At 40.1% G+C, this 22,475-nt stretch overlaps 1 protein-coding gene across 1 annotated transcript in view; it reads left to right on the top strand.

The window, feature by feature from the left end:
• The window catches only part of tmc3 (transmembrane channel like 3), a 43,021-nt gene extending 21,181 nt beyond the window's left edge, over nucleotides 1-21,840 (top strand). Inside the window, exons 6-22 of the mRNA XM_088413307.1 lie at nucleotides 665-763; nucleotides 978-1,120; nucleotides 4,581-4,728; nucleotides 4,832-4,875; nucleotides 5,121-5,268; nucleotides 5,749-5,858; nucleotides 6,208-6,286; nucleotides 8,807-9,061; nucleotides 11,103-11,231; nucleotides 11,776-11,843; nucleotides 12,111-12,239; nucleotides 14,605-14,715; nucleotides 15,079-15,204; nucleotides 15,296-15,374; nucleotides 16,892-16,934; nucleotides 17,034-17,301; nucleotides 20,770-21,840. Of these exons, the coding sequence (XP_088269433.1) occupies nucleotides 665-763; nucleotides 978-1,120; nucleotides 4,581-4,728; nucleotides 4,832-4,875; nucleotides 5,121-5,268; nucleotides 5,749-5,858; nucleotides 6,208-6,286; nucleotides 8,807-9,061; nucleotides 11,103-11,231; nucleotides 11,776-11,843; nucleotides 12,111-12,239; nucleotides 14,605-14,715; nucleotides 15,079-15,204; nucleotides 15,296-15,374; nucleotides 16,892-16,934; nucleotides 17,034-17,301; nucleotides 20,770-21,721 (2,931 nt within the window). The 3' untranslated portion in view covers nucleotides 21,722-21,840. The remainder of the gene's footprint in view (nucleotides 1-664; nucleotides 764-977; nucleotides 1,121-4,580; nucleotides 4,729-4,831; nucleotides 4,876-5,120; nucleotides 5,269-5,748; nucleotides 5,859-6,207; nucleotides 6,287-8,806; nucleotides 9,062-11,102; nucleotides 11,232-11,775; nucleotides 11,844-12,110; nucleotides 12,240-14,604; nucleotides 14,716-15,078; nucleotides 15,205-15,295; nucleotides 15,375-16,891; nucleotides 16,935-17,033; nucleotides 17,302-20,769) is intronic.
• Nucleotides 21,841-22,475: the final 635 nt, after the last annotated feature.

The following is a 22,475-nucleotide window of genomic DNA, read 5'->3' as shown; positions in this document are numbered from 1 at the left end:
AACCCTCCTACGTTGCACTTGATTCAAAGGATCATGATCATTATTGTGCTCCTGCAGGGCTTCCTGATGAGCTCATCATATGAATCAGGTGCAGCAGAGGAGGGTTACACTGAGAAAATGCTGGATAGGTGCCCCCAAGGACCGGATTTGGTAACCCCTGGTCTAGGACATACCCAGAACGCCCCATCGTGGAGGCATCCAGGAGGCATCTGGACCTGATGTCCAAGCCTCTGCTCTGGTTCCTCTCAACGTGGATGAGAAAGTGGCTCTACACTAAGTACCTCCCAGAATAAGAGCTTCTCACCTAATCTCTAAAGGAGAGCCTGGGTACCCTGCGGAGCAAACTCATTTCGGCTGCTCGTAAATAGGGATCTTGTCATGGGTGGGAACATTGGTTGACCAATAAACTGTGATCTTGGCCTTTCGGCTGAGCTACTAAAGAGCCTGCGGCAGATGCTGCACCGATCTGCTAGTCCATTTAGGGAAAAAAAAAATTATAATGTTATTATAAATCAGAAATTGTACAAAATTGTTGTTGATTTAAGCTTGATTGTGATGCAACTGGGTGCCAAACCTAAAATTGTTGAAACCACAATTCATTCTACATTCATTCTTTGTGTTATCCTGACAATTGATTGAATATGTGTTTATTTCTCTGTTCAAGCTGCTTGCTGGAGCCCCATTTGGAACCACGAGAAGTAAAACTATTCCCAAGGAGCACCTGGCTTCTGCCCAAGACCTGGACACCATCTGGTCCCTTGGGGCAAGCTTCACTCTGCTCTTATATTTAATCAATAGCTCAATAGCACATTACATACAGACAAAATGCAGTTAGTAAACCATTATTTGGCGTGTGATTTACCCACCCTTGTAATTCTATTTCTATATGACAATTTTTACTGTCAAATCTTGTGTGTGTGTGTGCGTGTGCGTGTAAGCATGTGTGCGTGCATGCTTGTGTATTTAATCATCTACAGGGTTATCTACAGTACTCCGTGTTATTTTATGGCTATTACGGACGAGTGAGGAAAATCGGCAGCGCAGGATACAGGTTGCCACTTGCCTACTTCTTGGTTGGGATGGCTGTCTTTGCCTACAGTTTCATCATTCTGTTAAGAAAGTAATGAATATTCAATGTCCTTTAAACAGATGTTCTAATAGCTCTTTGCAATTGGAATCATGAGGAGTCATGATTACAATTGGATCAATTCAAATGGAATGGTTTTTTTGTAATCATGATTTAAAATTGTTCCTCTTTTTGTGAAACTTGTCAGCTATAAAAAAGACAATTTTATGTCCAGTGATGGCTGTAGTGATAGTCAAGCCTTGAAATGACACCAAAACTGCTCTTTGGTCCAAATACAGCAGCTTGAGCCTTAGCTTAAGAAGGTAAACAAACATGTTAAACAAAACTAAACTGGAAATGTCAGCGTATATATAAATAAAGCTGCAGTGTTTAAGTGTTTTGAACAGAACCTTCAAAGTCGAATGCCCCAAATCTTGTAGAGTTTGACTTTTTCTGTCAAAAAATTTTCACCATGGAAGCCGGGACTTCCCAATTTCCAGGAACTTCTTGCAGCTCTTTGGGGGGGCGGTGTGGTACAGAGGCGCGTAGTTTTTTCCGGTACAGAATTACTCGTAATATCTGCTTCTATGCCATTTAAACCATGCAGTAGCGAGCAACTAGCATCAGGGCAAGAGCTAACCAACGGAAAAGAAGGCCAACAGAAATGCGTTACCATTTGGCGGCGCACTAATTTTTCAAGTTTTTGTAACTCAAATTTTCTGTCAATTTGTGGCCACAACAATTCATTATTTGAATTATGGCCGTTCTTCCCTCTCATAGACCAGACAGCAAGATATTTGAACTCCTCCACTAGGGGCATGATATTCTCCCTCTCCTGGAGCGATCACTCAATCCTTTTATGACCGACGACCATGGTCTGAGATTTGGAGGTGATCATTTTTAACCCCACCCAAACTGCTCGGCTGTGAACTGCTGCACCGACAGATGAAGATTGCAGCTTGATGAAGCCTAAAGAACCATACCATATGCAAAAATTACAAATTCAGTACTGTGGGCATCAAACCGGACTGCCTCAAACCCTGGACTGTATCTAGAAATTATGTCCATCAAGTGTATGAATCAAATCTAAGACAAAGAGCAGGTATGTGCCTCACTAGAAAAAAATTCTGGCTTAATGCCAACAATGTGGGCCAAACTCTGACACCGGTTGTTCAGGGACAGAACAGCCCTAATCGTGGTTTCCTCCAGTTCTAAGCACAAAGCACCCCTTTCAGACCTCTTCAAGGAAGACAGGTGAATTCTCTCTCTAAGTCCATGGAACATAACGCAAAAGCAAGGGATGAGGGATATACTTCTGTCCGTCAACCCACAGAAAACAGTTGGACCTGATGGCACCCCAAGGTGTACATCGAAAGACTGTGCCTTTGATACGGCTGGTGTCCTCGTCAGGATTTTTAACATCAATGTTCCAGTTCACTGTTCCATCCTGCTTTAAATCCTCCATCGTATTTCCTCTCTGCAAACAAACAGAAAACCAATTGCCTAAATGACTACAGACCTATAGCATTGACACCTGTGATAATAAAGCACTTTGAGAAGTTCATCAGACAACAAATCATGAACTTCACCCCCCCTTGTTTGATACACACTAGTTTGCCTACAGAGCTAATTGGTCAACAGGGGGCACCATAACCACTACTCTCCATGCTGTCCTGTTCCACCTTGAAACATAGCGGAGCTATGCACTGACGCTCCTTGTAGACTTCAGCTCTGCTTTTAACACCATCCTCCCCCACAGCCGGGTGAGCAAGCTGTTGGACATTGGCACACACCCTGACTCTGGATTAAGGACTCCTGACCAAACATACCCACCTACCAGCCAACCCCAGAAGTGGCTAATTGCAGCGCAGTGTGCTGAACCCCCTGCTCGAAACCCTTTACACCTATGGCTAAGCAAACTACAACATCACCATCATGAAGTTCTTGGACGACACTACAAATGAGCCCCACCATCATTTCAGGGGAGGATGAGTCTGTCTATAGAAAGGAGGTGGAGCGGCTATCGGCATGATGCTTTGTCAACAATCTGCTTCTGAACACCAGTAAGACTAAGGAGCTGGTTTGGACAAAAACAAACAAACATTTAACATAAATGGGGTCTGTGTGGAGAGGCTCTTAGGCTTTTGCTTCCTAGAAATTAACATCAGTGAGGACTTGACAGACTGTACAAAGTAGATAAAGAAGGCCCAGAAGATGTCAGGTTCGAGTCTAGCCAGGGAAGCAGAGGAAGGTAGTGGACCCCAAAAAATGCAGAAAGGCTGGGGGTTGTGGCTCAAAAAAAATGAAGATTTAATAACAAACTGAGAAATGGAACAACTGGAACAAATCAATACAAAGTACAACCAAAACTCGAAACTGAAATTAACTAACGGAAATCAGCAAGGGTAGACAGGGGATACTCGGGGAGGGGTCGTTCCCCACTGTCACCCTGAATTCCTCTGATGCCAGAGTTTTTGCATCAGTGACCACTAAAGCTACATTCTCTTTGAAAATCTTTAAAATGAACTCTACATGTATATATTGTTTGTTGTTTTTCTTCTTCTAAATATTAGGTCTCTCAAGGGTTTAATATTTGCAGTTTACTCAGGTTTTATTCAAAATATTAAGTTTTATTTGACAGTGTTTATAGCTTCATTTATACTGTTCATGTATGACAGCTTCTCTAAACTAAATTTCTACTCACTGCTACTACTACTACGTGTACTGCTACTATTACTACTAATAAAAAATATTGTTTTCAAACTTAATATGATTATTTTCTAATTCACTGTGACTCTTAACAAACTATTACAATTCTCAGTTGCGTTTTCAAGGTTTATGCATATGTGATCAGACTCCCCATAGGATTGAGAAAGAAGATGCTCTTTTACTGTATATTAAAATTTGGCATGCAGGAGGTCTAGTTTCATTTGCTCTTGTCATTTCATATTGTGTGATGTTGTTATTCAATAATAGAAACCTGGTGGAATTTCCACTGGTCAGTGTGAGCTAGCTGAGATGTTGAAATGGTAATCTTATGATCACAGTCACTCATGGTGGCTGGACTGCCAGCTGTGGATAACAACTACAGTTTTCTCAGTTTTGAAATTCAAACAACCTGGAAGTCGACCACTGCCACAGAATAAAGCACCGTATTTTCCGCACTATAAGCCGCACCGACAAGCCTTATTTTTATTAAAAAGCTGATGGTGCGCCTTATAATCCGGTGCGCCTTATAGTGGGGAAAATACAGTAGTTTTGTGGTATGGTAATGCAAAGTGTACTTTTTGTTTATAAATGAATTGCGTTTGACTTTGGAGGTTCTGTCGCATCTCAGAGAAACCCTTTTTATATTTCACACCTGCTACTTAGAGTCCTTTGTCCTTTGTAAGTCAGCCCATCAAATGGACTGCATTCTCTAGCCTAACAATGATGTGAAAAAGAAATTCAGAAAAAAACAGCGTTTTTACATGACCTGTTTGCGATCCTTTCAACTGTCATAATATTTATTTAGAATGGCCAAGAATTCCCGAGTAAGTCTAGCCAGTGCTTCTGATGAAAACTTCACATTCTGCTGGAGGGTATTTTGTGCTTGGGACTACTTGATTGGAAATCCAGAGGCTGCAGAGAGCAAAGGGGCAGCTATCGTCAACAACATCAGGGTGAGACGCAGTCATTGTTCTCAATGTATACAGTAATGGATCATTATAGTATAAAATGTTGTATTTTATACTTTGTCCTTCACAGTCAATGTTTTCTTTATAGGAAGCCATTGTTGAAGAACAGGAAAAGAAGAAAGATACCAGTTTGTAAGCTTCTGCATGTATCGATGAATGTTTGGTCTTTCTTAGTTAATCGATCTCGCATGAGTTTTACACTTGCTGGTTTCAATACACTTTGATGCAACAATGAATATTTAGAACTGCAGTACAGTAATTCTATATACACAATTGTACTACATGAATCTCTATTTAGATTTGTAGCTCTCTCAGAACCAAAATGATGGCTTATGAAATTGTTTCTCAAAACTATTTGTTTCCTTGTGTTTCTCCAGAGCAGTTCTGATCAGTCTGCGTTTGTTAGCCAACATCCTGGTGCTGATGTCGCTAGCTGGCAGCATCTACATCATCTACTTTGTGGTGGACCGTTCTCAGAAATTGGAACAAGAGAAACTGGAGCTGACACTGTGGGAAAAGAATGAGGTACACAAAAGATCATCAGAGCAGGCATCATGGTCATTAGATTCGATTATTCAATTCAGTTTCAAGGATCAGTGAAAGCGGAGACCCGCCAATAGATGAGGGAACTAATCAAGTAGCTGATTATCATTTAATATAATTCTCGCTGACCAGTTGTCACTGTTCTCTAAAAGCACAAATACATGACCATTTATACTTGTTTAAAGCGATGGATATGTTCGTAGAGAAGGCTGTTTCGGAGGACACATTCCAGGCCCACCTGATAGATGGACCATATTTATTTGCATTTTTTTTATCCTACCTCTTCCATATGCATTCCAAACTTTAAAACACTTTTCAGAAAGTTACTTGGTGCATTGATTCTCCACCTTTTTTCAACTGTGTGTCAGAAGGTTGCGGTGCTTATTGTGTGTAGCTTCAGACACACCGGTATATTTTTGGAAAATTATGTCTAACTAACATGCATCCTCTCCCTTTATTGAGGTGAGTGTTGTGGTTTCTCTCATCACCATGATTGCTCCATCTGCCTTTGAACTGGTGGCTCAGTTGGAGATGTATCATCCAAGAACATCGCTGCGTTTCCAGTTGGCCAGGTATTCAAACTGAAGCAAGAATAGCTCTCTCTCTCTCTGTATATATATATATATATATATATATATATATATATATATATATATATATATATATATATATATATATATACAGAGACACACACACACACACACACACAGACATGATCCATCCTAAACATTTGTATTTCTCTCTACGAAGTTCTAGTGTGCTCAGAAGAGAACATCCTGGCTCATGCTTGGGTGGGATGTAATTGAGTTTGTTGTCTTGCAGAGAGAGAAAATGGAGAATGCAACTAAGCAAATGAATAAAACATGGTTTGGGAAGGATGGATGGAGACTGCATGTTAACAATATGAATATGTGTTCACAGGGTGCTTGTTTTATATCTTGGGAATCTCTACAGTCTTATAATCGCCCTCCTCGACAAAGTCAACAGTATGAGCTCTGAAGTAAGTGTCTAAACCAGGGATCACCAACCCTTTTGAAATTAGAGTGACTTCTTTGGTACTTAGTAATACAAGGGCAGCTAGTTTTATTCACACTTCTGAAATGACTCATTTTCTAAAAGTATCTGTCATAATGTTATGGTTAATTAATGTTATACATATCCTTTTATGTGAAGGCACCATTCGTGTTAATGATTTCTCACAATAATTTAAAACATCTATAATAATTCAAGTGTCTAATGTTATTTAAATATCATATATGTATGATTGTTTGTAAAATTCCTTAAAAATCTCAATGCTTTATCACGTATAAACTACTTGGAGAACAGAGCTGCAGGGTACTCATGCGATTATTGAAGGATACTGAGTCCTCTTGGGACCCCTGATATAAACCATATGTTATATTGATATTTTTCCACTACCAGGAACTTATTGAAATTATTAAAATATCAGTGACATTTCTTCAAAACATTTCCACAGGTCTTGATTCGGGCAAAAGCATGAATTGTATTTGCAAAATAATCTGGATTTTAAAAAGCACGATTTTGTAATCACAGGCCGCAGTTTCAATGGTCATTACTTCAGAAGGCATAAAGCAAAGAGAGTGAGAAGGAAATGAGTGACATTTTGCATCATGCCGTTTTCTGTATGTCTTAATTTCAATCAGTGTAACGACCGCATTTGCTAAAGCATTCCAACTGCAATTTCTCAAAGGTTTAAGAAACCAGAATTTGGACATTATGCTGACCATAGCCCAATAGTCAACAACTGTGTTAACATGCAGTAAATAACCCTTTTGAATATGGCAATATTACATTTTTAAATGCCATGCAATCATGCAGAATAATCCGAATTAAGATCATATTCACTTTTTTAAAAATCCAAGTAATACCCATGAATTTCACCTTTTGTAATCTGAATATGTGGTCATGTACTATGTATGCTTTACTGGTTGCCTTAGCGTGCCCAGCAGTCCAGCTTTTACATTGACAATCCTGATTGTAAGATTTTAAGTCAAATAAAAAATCATTTATTTTACAAATCTGTCTGACACAATGTAAAAAATTAATTACCTGTTGAACCTAACAGTGAGATGTTAATGCAGCTTTGACTAGCATGAATTGCACAATTGAGATCACACAACAGTGTCTGAATTCTTTTTATTTCTGGACATTGACTTGGCCGTTCCATAAACTTAATGTTGTTCTTTTTGAGCCATTCTGACGTGGATTTGCTGTGCTGCATGGCCAAAGAGCACTTGATGACACAATCTTTCAGGATTTTCTGGTAAATAGCAGAATTCATCGATCACAGCAAGTTGTTCTGGTCCTGAGGAAGCAAAGCAGCCCCATATCATCACACTGTATCACCATGTTTTACTTTTGGGATCATGTTCTCTATATCAAATGCTGTGCCATTTTTAGGTCAAATGTAATGGGCTGCACACTTTCAAAAAGTTCCACTTTTAACTCAGCAGCCCACAGAAATGTTCTCCAAAAGTCATCCATTTGCCTTTGTGTTCTTTTGTGACAGCAGTGTTTTTTGCTAGCCCCTCATATTTCTTTTCTTACATTTGAGTCTTGAACACAGACTTTAACTGAGGCCCGCAAGGTCTGCTATTTTGTTGGGATATTTTTTAAGTTCTTTTGTGACCTGGTGGATGAGTCATTATCACACTCTTGGAGTGATCTCTATTGGGGAACCACTTGCTGGGATGATTTGCCACTGTTCTCAGTATTCTCGATTTCTGGATAATCGCTCTGACAGCCTTTGTAATGGCTTTGTACATTTTTAAACACTCAATGTTTTTCTAAAATTCACCCAAATTGAAGTTAAAAATAAAGGGGCGGGGGGGCTTATACATGAGCTCGACTACACGGAGAAATACTGTATATGATACGTTCCCATTTCACTTTTAAATAAAATGGCTACACAATGATGTTTTCAGTGAAACAATTACATTGGTTACACTGATATAAGATATTTTTCCTGAACATGCTGAACATACATTTGCCTATCAAATCGTTCACACAATTTGAATCATACCTCGATATCTGCTAAACCTAAATGTAACAATTTCACTAAATTATGTAAATGGTATACATTTGTCATCCAAAAACAAAAGAACCCAAGGTTTATAGTTCATCCATATTTTTCAAGTTTTTAATTCTGAAATATTATTGTCAAATGAAAAACACATTTACTTTCTTGAAGGTTGACAAATAACTATGTTCACTAATTATATTTTTTTTCCAGTTTTGAATCTTTCCTGAAAATTTCCTTTTTACATCATTTAAGATTTTTTATATTCCAATATACCTTTAAATTTCACTATTGGGGCAGTGAACCAAGGAGCACGCTGACAGGTAAGAGTGGTGAACAACTAGTTGATTGGATTGAAAAAGTAAAATTCTTGCATCTCATTCTGTAAGGGTAAGACTAATACGATGATACATTTTCTTAAGCAAATTGTGGAAGATTAAGACATTGAGGTGACAAAGACTGTATATGGATGTTTCACAGATTCCAGTGAGTCCAGCAAACTGGTCTGACACCAACTCCTACCTTGCAACGAGCGCACAGCCTGCTGCCTACAGCCTGTCTACCCTGGCGTCTGAGAACTTACATCACAACAGCACAATAGCGACCATTGCCACAATTCTGGATGCTTCTGGCAGAAACAGAGGGAGCTCCGAGACCTTTTCTAACCAGACAGCTCAATTCGAAAAGAACACTCGCTCTCAGCAGGACCAATGCTGGGAAACCTACGTTGGGCAGGTTACGTTTGTGACATTGTTACAGTCACTACATGACATATCCATAAAGCTAATATACAGCTGTTGTCAGTCTTTATGATTACCCGTTGTCAGGTGGGTTAGGCTTCAGCTTCCTTGCGACCTTGAACAAGATAAGTGGCTTTGAAATCGGTCTGCTTGATAGATACCGCATTAGGAAAGTGTTCACAGCACTTCAGTTTTACAACATTTTGTCAGGCTCGTTCCAAATTCTATGAAATGAATCTCTTCCCTTAAAAGTCTACACACAATATCCCACTATAACAATATGGGTTTTTTTTTTATATTCTTGAATTTATTAAGAATCATAAACATTCATAGCTTTTGCCATGAAGCTCAATATTGAGCTCATGTGCATCTTATATTTTCCTCTGATAATCCTTGAAATGTTTCTGAAGCTTTATTTGAGTCCACTTTCGGTAAACTGGACATGATTTGGAAAGGCACACACCTGTGCATCTCAGAGTACAAACACTAAGCATCAAGTCAAAGGAATTGAAGACTTGAGAGACATTGTCTTGAGGTCTTGAGAGAGATTGTCTTGAGGTACAAATCAGGGGGAATCTGCTGCTTTGAAGGTCTCATTGAGCACAGTAGCTTCCATTATTTGTAAATGAAAAACATTTGGAATCACAATGACTCTTCCTACAGCCGGCTGCCTGTGGATAGGAGAGCCTTCCAGAAGGCTAATCTTTGCAGCAGTCCACCAATCAGGCCTGTATAGTAGAGAAATGAAGCCATTCTTTAGGAAAAGGAACATGGCAACACAGACAGAGATTGAACTTTTTGATGTGAATTCAATGGATCATGTTTGAAGTAAAGCTGGCATTGCTCGCTCATCACCAGGCCAATGCCATCCCTACAGTGAAGCATGGTGGTGGCAGCATAATGCTACAGGGATGCTTTTCAGCTGCAGGAATTGGCAGACTAAACACTATAGAAGAAGGAACATTGTTGACCTTAGACTGCTGCAATGGTTCATTTTCATCAGGACAATTACCTGCTCCACACAGCCAAGATCTCAAAGGATTGGCTTCAGAACCTCTCTGTGACAGTCCTGGAGTAACCTAGCCATAGCCCTGACTTCAAATCGATTGAACATCTCAGAGACCTGAAAATGGCTTGGTGCAGACATTTGCCATCCAACCCGATGGAGCTTGACACTTACTGCAAAGAAGAATGGTAGAACTGCCTGAAAATATGTGTCAAACTTATGGCATCATAATCAAAGAGACTTCAGGCTGTAATTGCTGCTGAAGGAAGATTAATAAAGTACTAAGCAAAGGTTGTAAATATTCATGTAAATATACTTCTTAGTTTTCTATTTTTGATAGACTCTCAAAAAAAACGATACAATTTGAAATGAGGTTGCAAGATGGCAAAAAGTAGAAAAAGTGAAGCACTGTGAATACTTTCCAGGTGCACTACAAATGATCAATTTGAATATTTCTTAGTAATTATAGAATTGCATTTTGAATCTCAGCATTTCTGCATGGAGTTTGCATATGCATTTCGTAGGTTTATGAAAGACGCTACATTAGTGTGAATATGTTAGTTTTTTTTTCAATACTTACAATTTATCATGTGAACAATAGAGGATACAGAAAAGAGCTCAGCTTCCATTGTAGCTTAGGCATCCATTTATCCATCTGAACCTTTGAATGCATTCTTTGCTGCCAATTGTGAAATCTGGATCAAATTACCCGAGCTATGGAGCCTGCATCACAAAATTGCTAGTAGGGATGATGTTTTCTTAAAACTGTAATATGACCCTCGGAACCCCCAACACACCCTCCCCAAAGAAAATGTATTGATCTTTTAAAGAAGTTATGTTAAGTAGTTTAATTTAGATAATGAGTGATGATCCAATGATAAATGAAGCTTTTTAAAGACATTTGCCGCAGTATAAATGGATTAATAATTTGATTTGCGTGACAACATTTGAAAGAAATGGATAATTTAATACTTGTTTGGTGTATAACTACTTTATCCCTTCATGTTTAAACCATGTGCCATATTTCCAGGAAATGCTGAAGCTGTCCATCATCGACATGATCTTTACAGTGGCAAGCATCCTGCTTATTGATTTCATCAGAGGCTTGGTGGTTCGTTACCTCAGTGACTGTTGCTGTTGGGATTTGGAAAGCAAGTTTGTAAGTTGAACACAGTTAATCCTGTTTTCTCTTAATTTTATTGTCTTTATATCAATTAAAACTGGCAGATTTTTTAGCGATACGTAAAGGGCACTTGGGTTAAACTTTGGCACATAATGTAGGTATATTGGTTAAATGACAAATAAAGTCCTGCGTCATCCCACAAAAAAAAAATCTAAAAAATACAATTAATCAGTTCTCTCTACAGATTGGCTTTAAACTAGGAGCAAAATCTAAATTTCACAGTCTTTATTTAAATCTCAGATGATTTAAGTTTACAAAAAAAATGAATTAAATCAAGTAGACAAGCATGAGTCAAAATAACGTGATCGCGCACCACAATGTCTAGCGTTTGTTCTTACGGCACTGGACTGCAGTAAGCAAATATGCACACTAGGAAGATGTGTCTTGGAACTATGTAGACTGCAATCAACAATCACGTCCACTAGGGAGCATAACACACGGTTGTGATTCTGGCATTCTTATGGTAAAGAATTTTTTTGAAACCATACTTTTATTCATTTGTATTCACTTGTATTTTCAGCCTGAATATGGGGAATTCAAAATAGCAGAGAATGTCCTACACTTAATTTATAACCAAGGGATGATCTGGTGAGTGGAAAATTTTATAATATCATTTGATACGGTTGCTTGACTGCAATTGATGTTCTGTTTCAATGTCCAGTGTTGATCAGTATATGTGATACTGTTAAAAAAAAAAAAAAAAAAAAACCCTCTTTGTCTCACTTCCACATCTGTGCCCGGCCCCACCAGGTTTCATCATCCAATTTCAGAACTGTCATCATGCAGCAATGAACTTTATGGATTTCCTTTCCGGATATCACCCAGCAGAGTGTAAATAACCTTTCTTTCTTGCAGGATGGGAGCTTTTTTCTCCCCTTGTCTTCCTGCCTTTAACGTGTTGAAGCTTATTGGACTAATGTATCTCAGGAGCTGGGCAGTCCTCACCTGTAATGTTCCCCATCAGCAGGTCTTCAAAGCATCCAGGTCAGGTGTTTGATTGTACTAGAACAGACACATTTTAGTGTGCCATATATTTTTTTTGTATATACAGCCTTATTTTGGTACTTGGCACTCATGGGCTTGTCATAATAATGGGCATACATTTATTTTCATGCCGGATTAAGTCCTGTCCTTTGTGCTTGAGGATGTGCTGCGCCTCCGAGTTCCTTCAGCCCTCAACTCATCCAACAATTTGGTAACTGCAGTTGGTACGCGGTAAAAAAAGACTTTTTGCCGTTTTCGTGCCAGAGATTTAGACTCGGGGAAAAAAATGGTCGACCCGTCCCCCAAGAGGTGTTGCAAGATTTTGGTGTATTTTGACTGAGGTGCTGGCAATCAAATACGGCACTCCACGTATGTGGGGTGGACGTCATTGGAATTCATTCATGAATATGAAATGGGTGTGGATCAATTCCACTGAATCAGGGATGACCCAGGACACGCTGGTGAGACTGTGTCATGAGAACGCCTGGAGATTCCCCCGGAGGAGCTGGATGAAGTGGCCCGGGAGAGGGAAGTCTGTGCTTCCCTCCTGAAGTTGTTGAGGTGGTTGATCGGAGTTGTTTGTGTATGTATGGGTCAGAATTTCAAAAGCGGATTTCAACCTGGCAACATTCAAATAGCTGTAACTGTCCTTATGTATATTTTTTACACTTTACACAAGAAATAAAGTGCTAGAATTAGAGAGTATATGAAAATTTCAGTTTTTATTTTTGGAGACATAACGTATTTTTTGGACTATAAGCCGCGACTTTTTCATCATGATTTGACCCCTGCGGTTTATAGTCCAGTGTGGTTTATATGCTAGTCTTTCCCACCAGTCAAGTAAATGTGTGTTCAAGGAGTCAGTTTACTATGAAATACATATAAAAAGATTTGAATCAATGGCTGGGCTCCAAAAGAATTTTAAAATACATAATTAAATGTATTTAAAAAAACAAAATGTCAAAATTGAATAAGATCTTGTATAAAAGTTTGTGAACTGTAAATTTGATATACGGTATACAGTATATATGATTATATATGATTTATAAATTTATGATTGTATATATTACTGTATTTATTTGCAGTGCGTGCAATGTTCACAAAAATAATCTATCAACTAAACAACGGGAGACAGAATGCGATCGAAGTTTTGATTACGAGTTTGAAGTGCTATTTAACTCTGTATTCTGTTGGTAATATCCAAGCATACGTTTTCAATAAATATAGTGTTGGGACTTAATATGCAGGCATGTTCAGTCTGTTAAAGAGAGGATGTTGCAGTTGGTAGAATATTTTAAAAAGTACAGTGGGACCCCGTGTTACGACATTAATCCGTTCCGCGGTTGGGTCGTAAGGCGAATTCATCGCATGATGGGCAATCCAAACCTATGTTAAATAGCTAATGCGTTTAGAACTCCAGGTAAAAACATCAAAATTGTACATACATATTAAAAATTGGTACCAAAATAGTATAGTAAGTGCTACGTATAAATGATATACATGTATACAATTAAATAACATCATGAATATAAAATATAGAAAGAATTTATTTACATTTGAGCAGTGCTTGTTATGCCCATATTCCCTAATAAGGGTTATCTCCAGCATCGTTTCCATATAAATCATCTTCTTACTTCTCTCTTTAACATCACCAGCAATCTTGGGACCCATGGCTAACCCTTACAAGTTTGAATTAAACAGTAAAATGCACTATGAATACGGTTTTGTAACCACTCACAATCAGACAAAACTGTATCGTTCCGCCATTTTGAAACAAGTGATGGCAACCAATAGTAGACCACCATCTCCGTGAGGAGACGCCGACCAATAGCTGACCAGCATTGTAGTCACGCGTTGCATGGAAGACGCCAGCAGATAGAGGCAAAACAACACAAATACAGCGAACCCCTGATGACAGTTGTTTTTGTCGTAAATCTGGGAAAAAAGTCATAAAGAGGGGATGAAAAAACTAATGTAAATCAGGGACATTGTAACACGGGGGTCCACTGTATATTTAAAAAAAAATCAGTTTCATATTACCACCATATACCTGCGACTTGTAGTCCAGTGCAGTTTATCTGTAACAAAAGATGTTTTTTTTGCTCAATTTTGCTGCTGTGGCCTATATTCCAGTGTGGCTTATAGTCCGGAAAATATGATATATGTGTGTATGAATGTACAGATGTCTCATCTTATCTGATCTAAGCAACAACGCATGAACAGCGTTTTGAGAACCAGCATATTGAAGGATTTATTTTTTTTAAATCTCATTTCATTTTGTCTGAGGTGTAGTGATTTCCATGGTCCTTTTTGCATCATTTTAATGCTCAAAATGATGATCAATCTTGCACTCTATTCATTGCAGATCAAATAATTTCTACTTGGCGATGTTGCTTTTTATGCTCTTCCTGTGTATGCTGCCCACCATATTTGCCATTGTAAGATACCGACCATCACAACACTGTGGGCCATTCAGGTAAGGAGAACTCTTTTTTTTTTTTTTTTTTTTTTTTTTACATAAATCATTTCTCGAATTTGCATATTTTAGCAACAGTATTGTGACAAAACATTGGTATCAGAGCGAAATGGGAAACCGTCTTTGGCAAGCACTGTCTTAACCCCCCCTTAGTTGAAACACAATATTTTTACTTAGGGGATACAACTACATGAGCATGTGTGTGTGTGAAGAGGCTTTGCAAAAAAACTTAATTGCAACATGTGAAGTCCTGGTTTTCCAGTATGTGCCTGTGTGTGTTCGCTGTTGCAACAGGGATTTAAGGATGAGAACAGTATACTGTTTCACAATGTGATGACTCAAGAATAAAACTATATGTTGCAGTGGTCAAGAGAAAATCTATGACATCATATCTGAAACAGTGGCCAGTGACTTTCCCCTGTGGTTCAGTAAAGTGATGAGTTACATCACCAGCCCTGTTGTAGTGTTACCGGCACTACTGCTTCTTTTGTAAGACCATATGCTCACATGCACACGCACACTCATGCACACACGCAGAAGGAAACAAGTACTATGATACAATCATCTGTTTTTGTTTTAGCATGCTGATATACTACCTCCAGGCCATTGCCAGATCTCTAAAATTCACCAACAACCAATTGATGCTGCAGCTCCAGACGGTGAGTCCCTCACCAATTGACTGATAATATTAAAGTTTTAAACTTGAAAAATCTTTCATTTGGAATAGTGGTACTCCATAGTAGTAGTAGACAAAGTAGTATTAGTTCTACTTGTTGTGATAATTGTAGGAGTACTTGTTGTACCTGTACAGAAGTAGCAGTGGTTGTACTGTAGTAGTAGTGTGCGTAATGTTTTATCCAACAGTGCCTCTTGGAGGAAGCACTATGAGAATCTGGGGTATGCCTAATATTTTGCTCATCATGGCCGCCGGAGGGGGCAGGGCGCCACAGTCAAGAATCCTTCTCTCTGCACTACCACTTTGTCCTCAAAAAATCCCCAGGCATCCCCAGGTCATCCAAGAGACATAGTCTCCAGCGTGTCCTGGGTTGTCCCCTCTCAGTGCGACATGCCTGGAGCACCTAACCAGGGGGGCATCCAGGACACACACACACTAACTGAATCCCCTGGCATGTCAGCTGGCTTGCCTTTCTACAAGTCCTTCCTGGATGACGAAGCTTCTCAACCTTTCTCTAAAAGAGAGCACAGACTCCCTGCTGAGAAAACTCATTGCAGCCGCTTGTATCTGGGGTTTTCTTCTTTCTGTCATGACCCACAGCTTGTGGCCATAGGTAAGGGTGGGAATGTAGATCGACCGGTAAATTCGGAGAGCCGTTTTTTTGGCTGACCTCCTTCTTTACTGAAACGCACGATACATCCGCGATACATCCTCAGCAGACACTGCACCAATCCTCTTGTTGATCACCAGTTCCACCCTGCCCTTAGTCGTGAACAAGACCCTAAGATACTCCAATGCCATCACTTGGGACTGGTCCTAATTCCCGACCCAGAGACGTAACTCAACCTTTTCCGACTGAGGACCATAGATTTTCAGATTCGCAGGTGCTGATCGTCATCCCAGCCGTTGCCCACATGGCTATGAAACACAACAGTTAGAGTTGCTCATTGCCTGACCGAACTGGTTCCCCTCAATGCTTCAGCTGTCCCTGCTGTCCTTTTCCTTAGGTGTGAATGTGATTTTTCTTTTGTCCTTGTGTGCCCTTTGATTGGCTGGGAACAGATTCAGGGTGTACCCGTTTACTGATTAAGGACAGCTGGGATAGGCTCCAGTACATCTGCAACCCTTGTGATAATAAGCGTTCCAGGTAATGGGTAATCGCAGGCTTCAAACAATAATTATCAAGTCAATGGTATTAATGACATGTGAATTACTGTACCTCAGCAGTCACACGATGAAGTTGGTGGAGAATAATAGGTGTGAAGGCCTCAGTCTTCACACCATTAATGACCCAATTATCCACAATAACATCAATGTATTAGTCTATCTGTACTTTAGAAGTAGCCATAACAGCCCAATGTTGCCCATGTGAGTGTTTCAATGCAAACTCAATGAAAACCACTTGAGTTTAAAACCCTGCAGTGAAATGGACAACATACATTTGATGGAAGAAGTTGATGAAAGGAAAAGGTAATAGTATCTTTCTACTACTCTCTTTAGGAGCGCACAGACGATAAAAAGAAAGTGTTCCAGATTGCTGCAGGTGTGTATTGCTCTTTGATGTTTGTTTTATTGAATGTGCATTTATGAATTTGTGGAGCACGTTGTCTCAATGTCACTGTAATATTTGACAATTTTTTAGCAAGACATCAGGCTCCAGGTGAAGAAGTGGGGGAACAAAAGCCAGAAGAACAGGAGAGTGATATTACAAGCCAGGATCCATCCATCCAAACTCCCTCCCCACAACGAAACGGCAGTGTCACAAACCCCCAAACACCTGGGCAGCGTAGTAACAGCATTCGCACTATAACTCAGTCTGCATCTCGGGGAGAGCTGAATAGAGCTGTTGCCGGATCCTCCAGAAGTCCTGCTGCACTCCCCAAACATAGGCTGGAGCCTGTATTTAACAGGTGTCAGAGCGATGTATATTTTTACACAAAGCCACCCAACGTAAACTGTGATATTTTGAATTTTAACTTAAATTGTAACACATTTTGATTGTCTTGTGCAGTTCGGCTTTGCTACAATATTGCGGTTCATCTTCAGCAACCCTCAAGGTCGCCAATTTTTGGGTGGAGCTACTTCTTTTCTGTTGCGCTTATCCAAAACCTTTCACATGCGGTGGATGGTTCTGAAATGTCTTTCCATGATAAGTGTGGATCAGTATATGGTTTTACTAGAATGTATTTACACTCCTCTCTGAGTCATCAGCTTACTGTAGTGGAGGGGTTTGCGTGTCCCGATGATCTTGGAGACGTGGTGGGTATTCTTCCACAGGCTCGCTAGATAGATAGATAAATCTTTATTCTAATTACAGCCGCACAAGTACAAGGCAATGAAACTCAGTTAAATAGGCTGCAATTGTCCAAGAGGCAAACAAAAACAATAACTAACAGTGGAATTCAGAACATCAGGGTCTGTCGGCATTCAGCTGCGATGCGGCACTCTGAAATCTTAGATAGGAAAGGAAACCCCAAGGAATGAGGAGGTAAAAAAAACAACTCACCCTTCAGCCATTCTGCCGTTTCCCTAGCCGGGGCTATAACATAAGTCTGGGAAAAAAGTAGGGATTGTCCTCTCCCCAGGCAAGGCAGATTGTGTAAGTTTATTGTAGCCTGATCTGGCATCTTCCAGTGCTCATATTATCAAATCCAGTGTTGTCCAAACATTTTCCTCTCAGCTGCCGACAGAAAATAGAAAGACGTAAGCGTTTTTTACCTTAAGTAAACGCTGTCAAAATCAATCAAATAAGCGATTGCATATTGTTTTTCCACACTGTCTACCATCAAACTTTTTTTTATGGATATCCTTGTGCCCCATGTCAAAATTTTCATTTGAATAATTATTTATATTTATCATAATTTTAGCATATGGTGAGGACCATTCAAATGTTTTTGAATGGTCCTAATCTAATCTTTGGTCTTTGGATCAATCAGTCAGGTCTGAGATCAGTATCTGGTTGGTGACCTCAAAGCAGTCCGGGTTCCAAGAGTCCCTAGGCAAGAGGTGTGGTGGTGGTGGAGGAGGTTGGGCAAGGGAGGGGAATCATGATGTGGCTGCTTGTGGGCTTGAACTATGTTTCTTACAGCTTACTTGGTTTTTAATGTTCCTGTTATGTTGCAGGTCAAAGTGACCTATTTTAAAATTCAAAAATGAAAAGAAGCATTTAAAAAAATACAGTGTACCCCCAGTGTCGTTCCTGCCTTGCATTTTTTTCACCTTCCGACGTGGACCGTGATGTTTTTTTGTCCCCTCTTTATGTAATTTCTTTTGGCTTATGACAAATCCAACATGGCGGCCAGTGGCGTGCGTGACCGCCATGTTGGATGTGTCCATGCTCATACGTCTATACACGCGTCACCCGCTTACGTCGCTACAATGCTGGTACACTACAATGCTGGAATGCTATTGGTCCGCGTCATGGTCAAAATGGCCACATGCTAAAGACCGGATGTCATCTTGAGTGCTTAAAATAACATATTTATTGTGCATTTTACTGCTTAATTTAAACTTGAAAGGGTTAGCCATGGGTCCCAAGATTGCTTGTGATGTTAAAGAGAGAAGTAAGACGTTCATTTTTACGAGAACGAAGCTTGAGATAATCAAGAAATACGAAGAAGAAGGCTAGGCTAGAATACCCTCACTAGGGAATATGGCCATAACAAGCTCATCACTCACTCAAAGAAAAATACATCCTTTCCATATTTTTTATTTGTGATATTATTCAATTGTATACATGTATATTATATATTGTATACGTATCACTTACTATACTATTTTGATACCAATTTTCAATTTGTATATTCAATTTGAATGTTTTGACCTTTGGTTTTACATGCATTAGCTATTTAGCATAAGTTTGGATTGTCCGCCATACGGCCAATTCACGTTATGATCCCAACCGTAAAACGTATTAATTTTGTAAACCGGGGGCCCACTGTATGTATAAAATGCAATAACTTAAGACATACTGTAATTTCAGCTAGCCGTGCAGTATATTTATTGTGTAAATTATATCCTGTATATATTTTAGAACCGTCCTTCTGTTTTACTTTATTCATTAAATCAAAAGTACAGGGTGTCTCTTTACAATTAAAGCAATATATTTCAAAGGCAGTTTATAAAAAGTGTTCATTTTTGTTTCACTAATTGTTAATAAATGTTTTTTTATTTATGTTAAAATTGTGTTTTAGATAAAACGTTTAAACGATAAAAAGTTTAATATAGAAATATTAAAAATAAAAATAAATCTTGCCCACCGATTCTGTTCATTACTTTTATGGACAGAATCTCTCGGCGCAGCCAAAGCATTGAGGGTGTCTGGTTTGGGAGTCTCAGCATTGCATCTCTGCCATTTGTGGATGTTGTGGTGCTGTTGCCTTCTTCAGGCCGTCACCTCCAACTCTCACTGGAGCGGTCCGAAGCCAAGTGTGAAGCGGCTGGGATAAAGATCGGCACCTCCAAATCTGACGCTATGGCCCTCAGTCGGAAAAGGATGGAATGCCCTCTCCGGATCGGGAATGAGGTCTTGTTCCACATGGAAGAGTTCAAGTATCTTGGGGTCTTGTTCAGGGAGATCGACAGGTGGATCGGTGTAGCATCTGCTGTGATGCTGACTCTGTATCTGAGCTATAAGGTGAAGCTCTCTATTTACCTGTCGATCTAATTTCCTGCCCTCACCTATGGTCCCACGCTGTGGGTCGTGACCAAAAGGTGATCCCGGAAACAAGTGCCCGAAATGAGTTGGGCTCTGCCTTATAGATAGGGTGAAAAGCTTGGTCATGCTGGAGGGACTCAGTGACAAGCCACTGCTCCTCCGCATTGAGAGGAGCCAGTTGAGGTGGTTCGGGCATCTGGTCAGGATGCCTCCCTAGCGAGGTGTTAAGTGCCCCCCCCCACGGAGAGGAGGTCCCGGGGACAACCCAGGACATGCTGGAAAGACTATGTCTCTTGGCTGGCCTGGGAATGCCCAGCGATTGCCCCGAAGGAGCCGGATGAAGTAGCCAGGGAGAAGGTCTGTACTTCCCTGTTGAAGCTGCTGGTCCCGCAACCTGACCCCGAATAAGCGGAAGATAATGGATGGATGGCTGGATGGATGGATGGATGGAGTAATAAATTGTTTGTTGATTGTTAAGACATTTTAAGAGCACCCTGAGTACATAGACAGCAATTGAAAGTGATATGTGAACATTTGTGGAAACATAACAATAAGGTTGTTATGGTGCATGGTGGTTGTGGTGCAGCGCTTTCCACAAATCTTGGACCAGCTTAGTAGTTTCATTTCCACTTACAGTATGACAATGATTTTGTCAAACTTAATCCCCACAATAATCAAATACTATGGTCTGATTCTGATGTATTGTCCTTCCTCATACCAGGCACGCACCATTCCTCGGAGGCCCGAGTGGATCCTGTCGTTCCAAGTCTTACTACCATAAGGCGTGCAATCATCAAGCCAGATATTCTGACAACATTCAATCCGACCCCCTGTACAGGAAGACCTTACATTCGATACATCCTGTTGAACCAGCCGGGATCATTGCCGCTCAAAGCTATGGGGGTCGTCACGATCACGCCACTCGCTACGTGATTGTCAATGAACATGAACCCAGAAAGAAGCTGCTTCGCTCGGCCACACGGATACCGCGCCATTACCTCATGGAGGAGGAGCCAGCAGAGATCCTGGAGCTCTATCCATGCAACATCAAGCGCTACACACCACACCATCAGCCACACCCCCACAGATCTCACCCGTCCCAAAAGAATCTGAACGAAGACGAGAAGGAGAAAGAGGGGAAACGCAGGAGAAGGGCAATGTTAGAGAAGTCTCATCGACCCTGTTCTTTATCTGACCTCCACCAGCCAGCACACTTCTACATTGGAGACAGAGTAGAGAGCCACATAGGTAGAGCGTGGTACAGATCCGACAGAGAAGATGAGGAGGAAGAAGGAGATATCCGATGCAGAGGTTTAAACTCCCACTCCTGGTCCCAGGACAGTATACGAGAAGCAGAACCACTACTGGTCCGAACCAGGCACCAAGTGAATTCTCCAGGAAGACATGGCCAGTCCCCGACTAGAAGCAGGCATGTCAAATCAAAGAGCAGACCGAATTTGGAGCACCCTCTTACTGAGTCTGACTCCGCCTCCCTGGCTTCAAGCAGTGATCAGCAGAACAGCAGTACAGACCAATACATTCAGGTCATCAATAACAAGGAGCGTTATCTCAAGTCGGGTACAAGGCAAGCAAAATTTTCCAAAAAGAGATTCAAGCAAACACTGGATTTAAATTCCCTTGAGTCAAATGACCTGGTTTGTTCTAATGTGTGATATGCAAATGTAATATTAAACTCTCTTATGAATATACGTATCGTAAAAGCCAATAGGAATGTGTTTTTATTTTCAAGTTCCTGTGGTCTTTTTGTAGTATTTATGCATTATTGTAACAATGTGTGATGGCAATAAAACCCAACTGTGTTGTGGTAAATGTGGCTCGATCTGCTCAAACTGAGTGTTGCTATTTGAACCTGTGTTAGAGAATTATATGTTGATCATGAATTAGGCTAATTCACATTGAGGGCAGTTTCTCTGCCAAAATTTGCATATAAGCTCATTTAAATATGCACAAATACCAATGGTGCACTTTAGATTCCAATTTATTACTGAAGGCAAAGGGATTCCAAAGCAAATTCTGGTTCCATTAACCGTGAAAAACGAGGGATCAATGTATACATAAAATTTTAAGGGAGCTGCTGTTTCTTATCGTTATCAATGACTTATGTTATACGTTGATCAAAATACAATTCGTTTCGATGGGGTCAGAATTGTGGCGAAAGTCTTCACAAATGCGTATTTTAATCAAATGTGTAAAAAGCGTCCACATCCGTCCCCAAAGTCACAAATGCATAACAGGAGTCACAAATGTCTATGGGGGACCATTTAAGGCAAAACACAAAAAAATCACACACTTACAAAGGACTCACACATACAGACGGACAATTGCCACATTTGCACCGAAAAATGGAAAACACTGATAATGTGCATGTTAACCCACTAAACACGTCAAAAGCTGCATACACACACT

The sequence above is a fragment of the Hippichthys cyanospilos genome, chromosome 4 (genome assembly GCF_059441005.1).
Source record: "Hippichthys cyanospilos isolate Australia breed blue-spotted pipefish chromosome 4, RoL_Hcya_1.0, whole genome shotgun sequence".
Classification (NCBI taxonomy): domain Eukaryota; kingdom Metazoa; phylum Chordata; class Actinopteri; order Syngnathiformes; family Syngnathidae; genus Hippichthys; species Hippichthys cyanospilos.
This window is presented reverse-complemented; position numbering and strand designations above follow the sequence as displayed.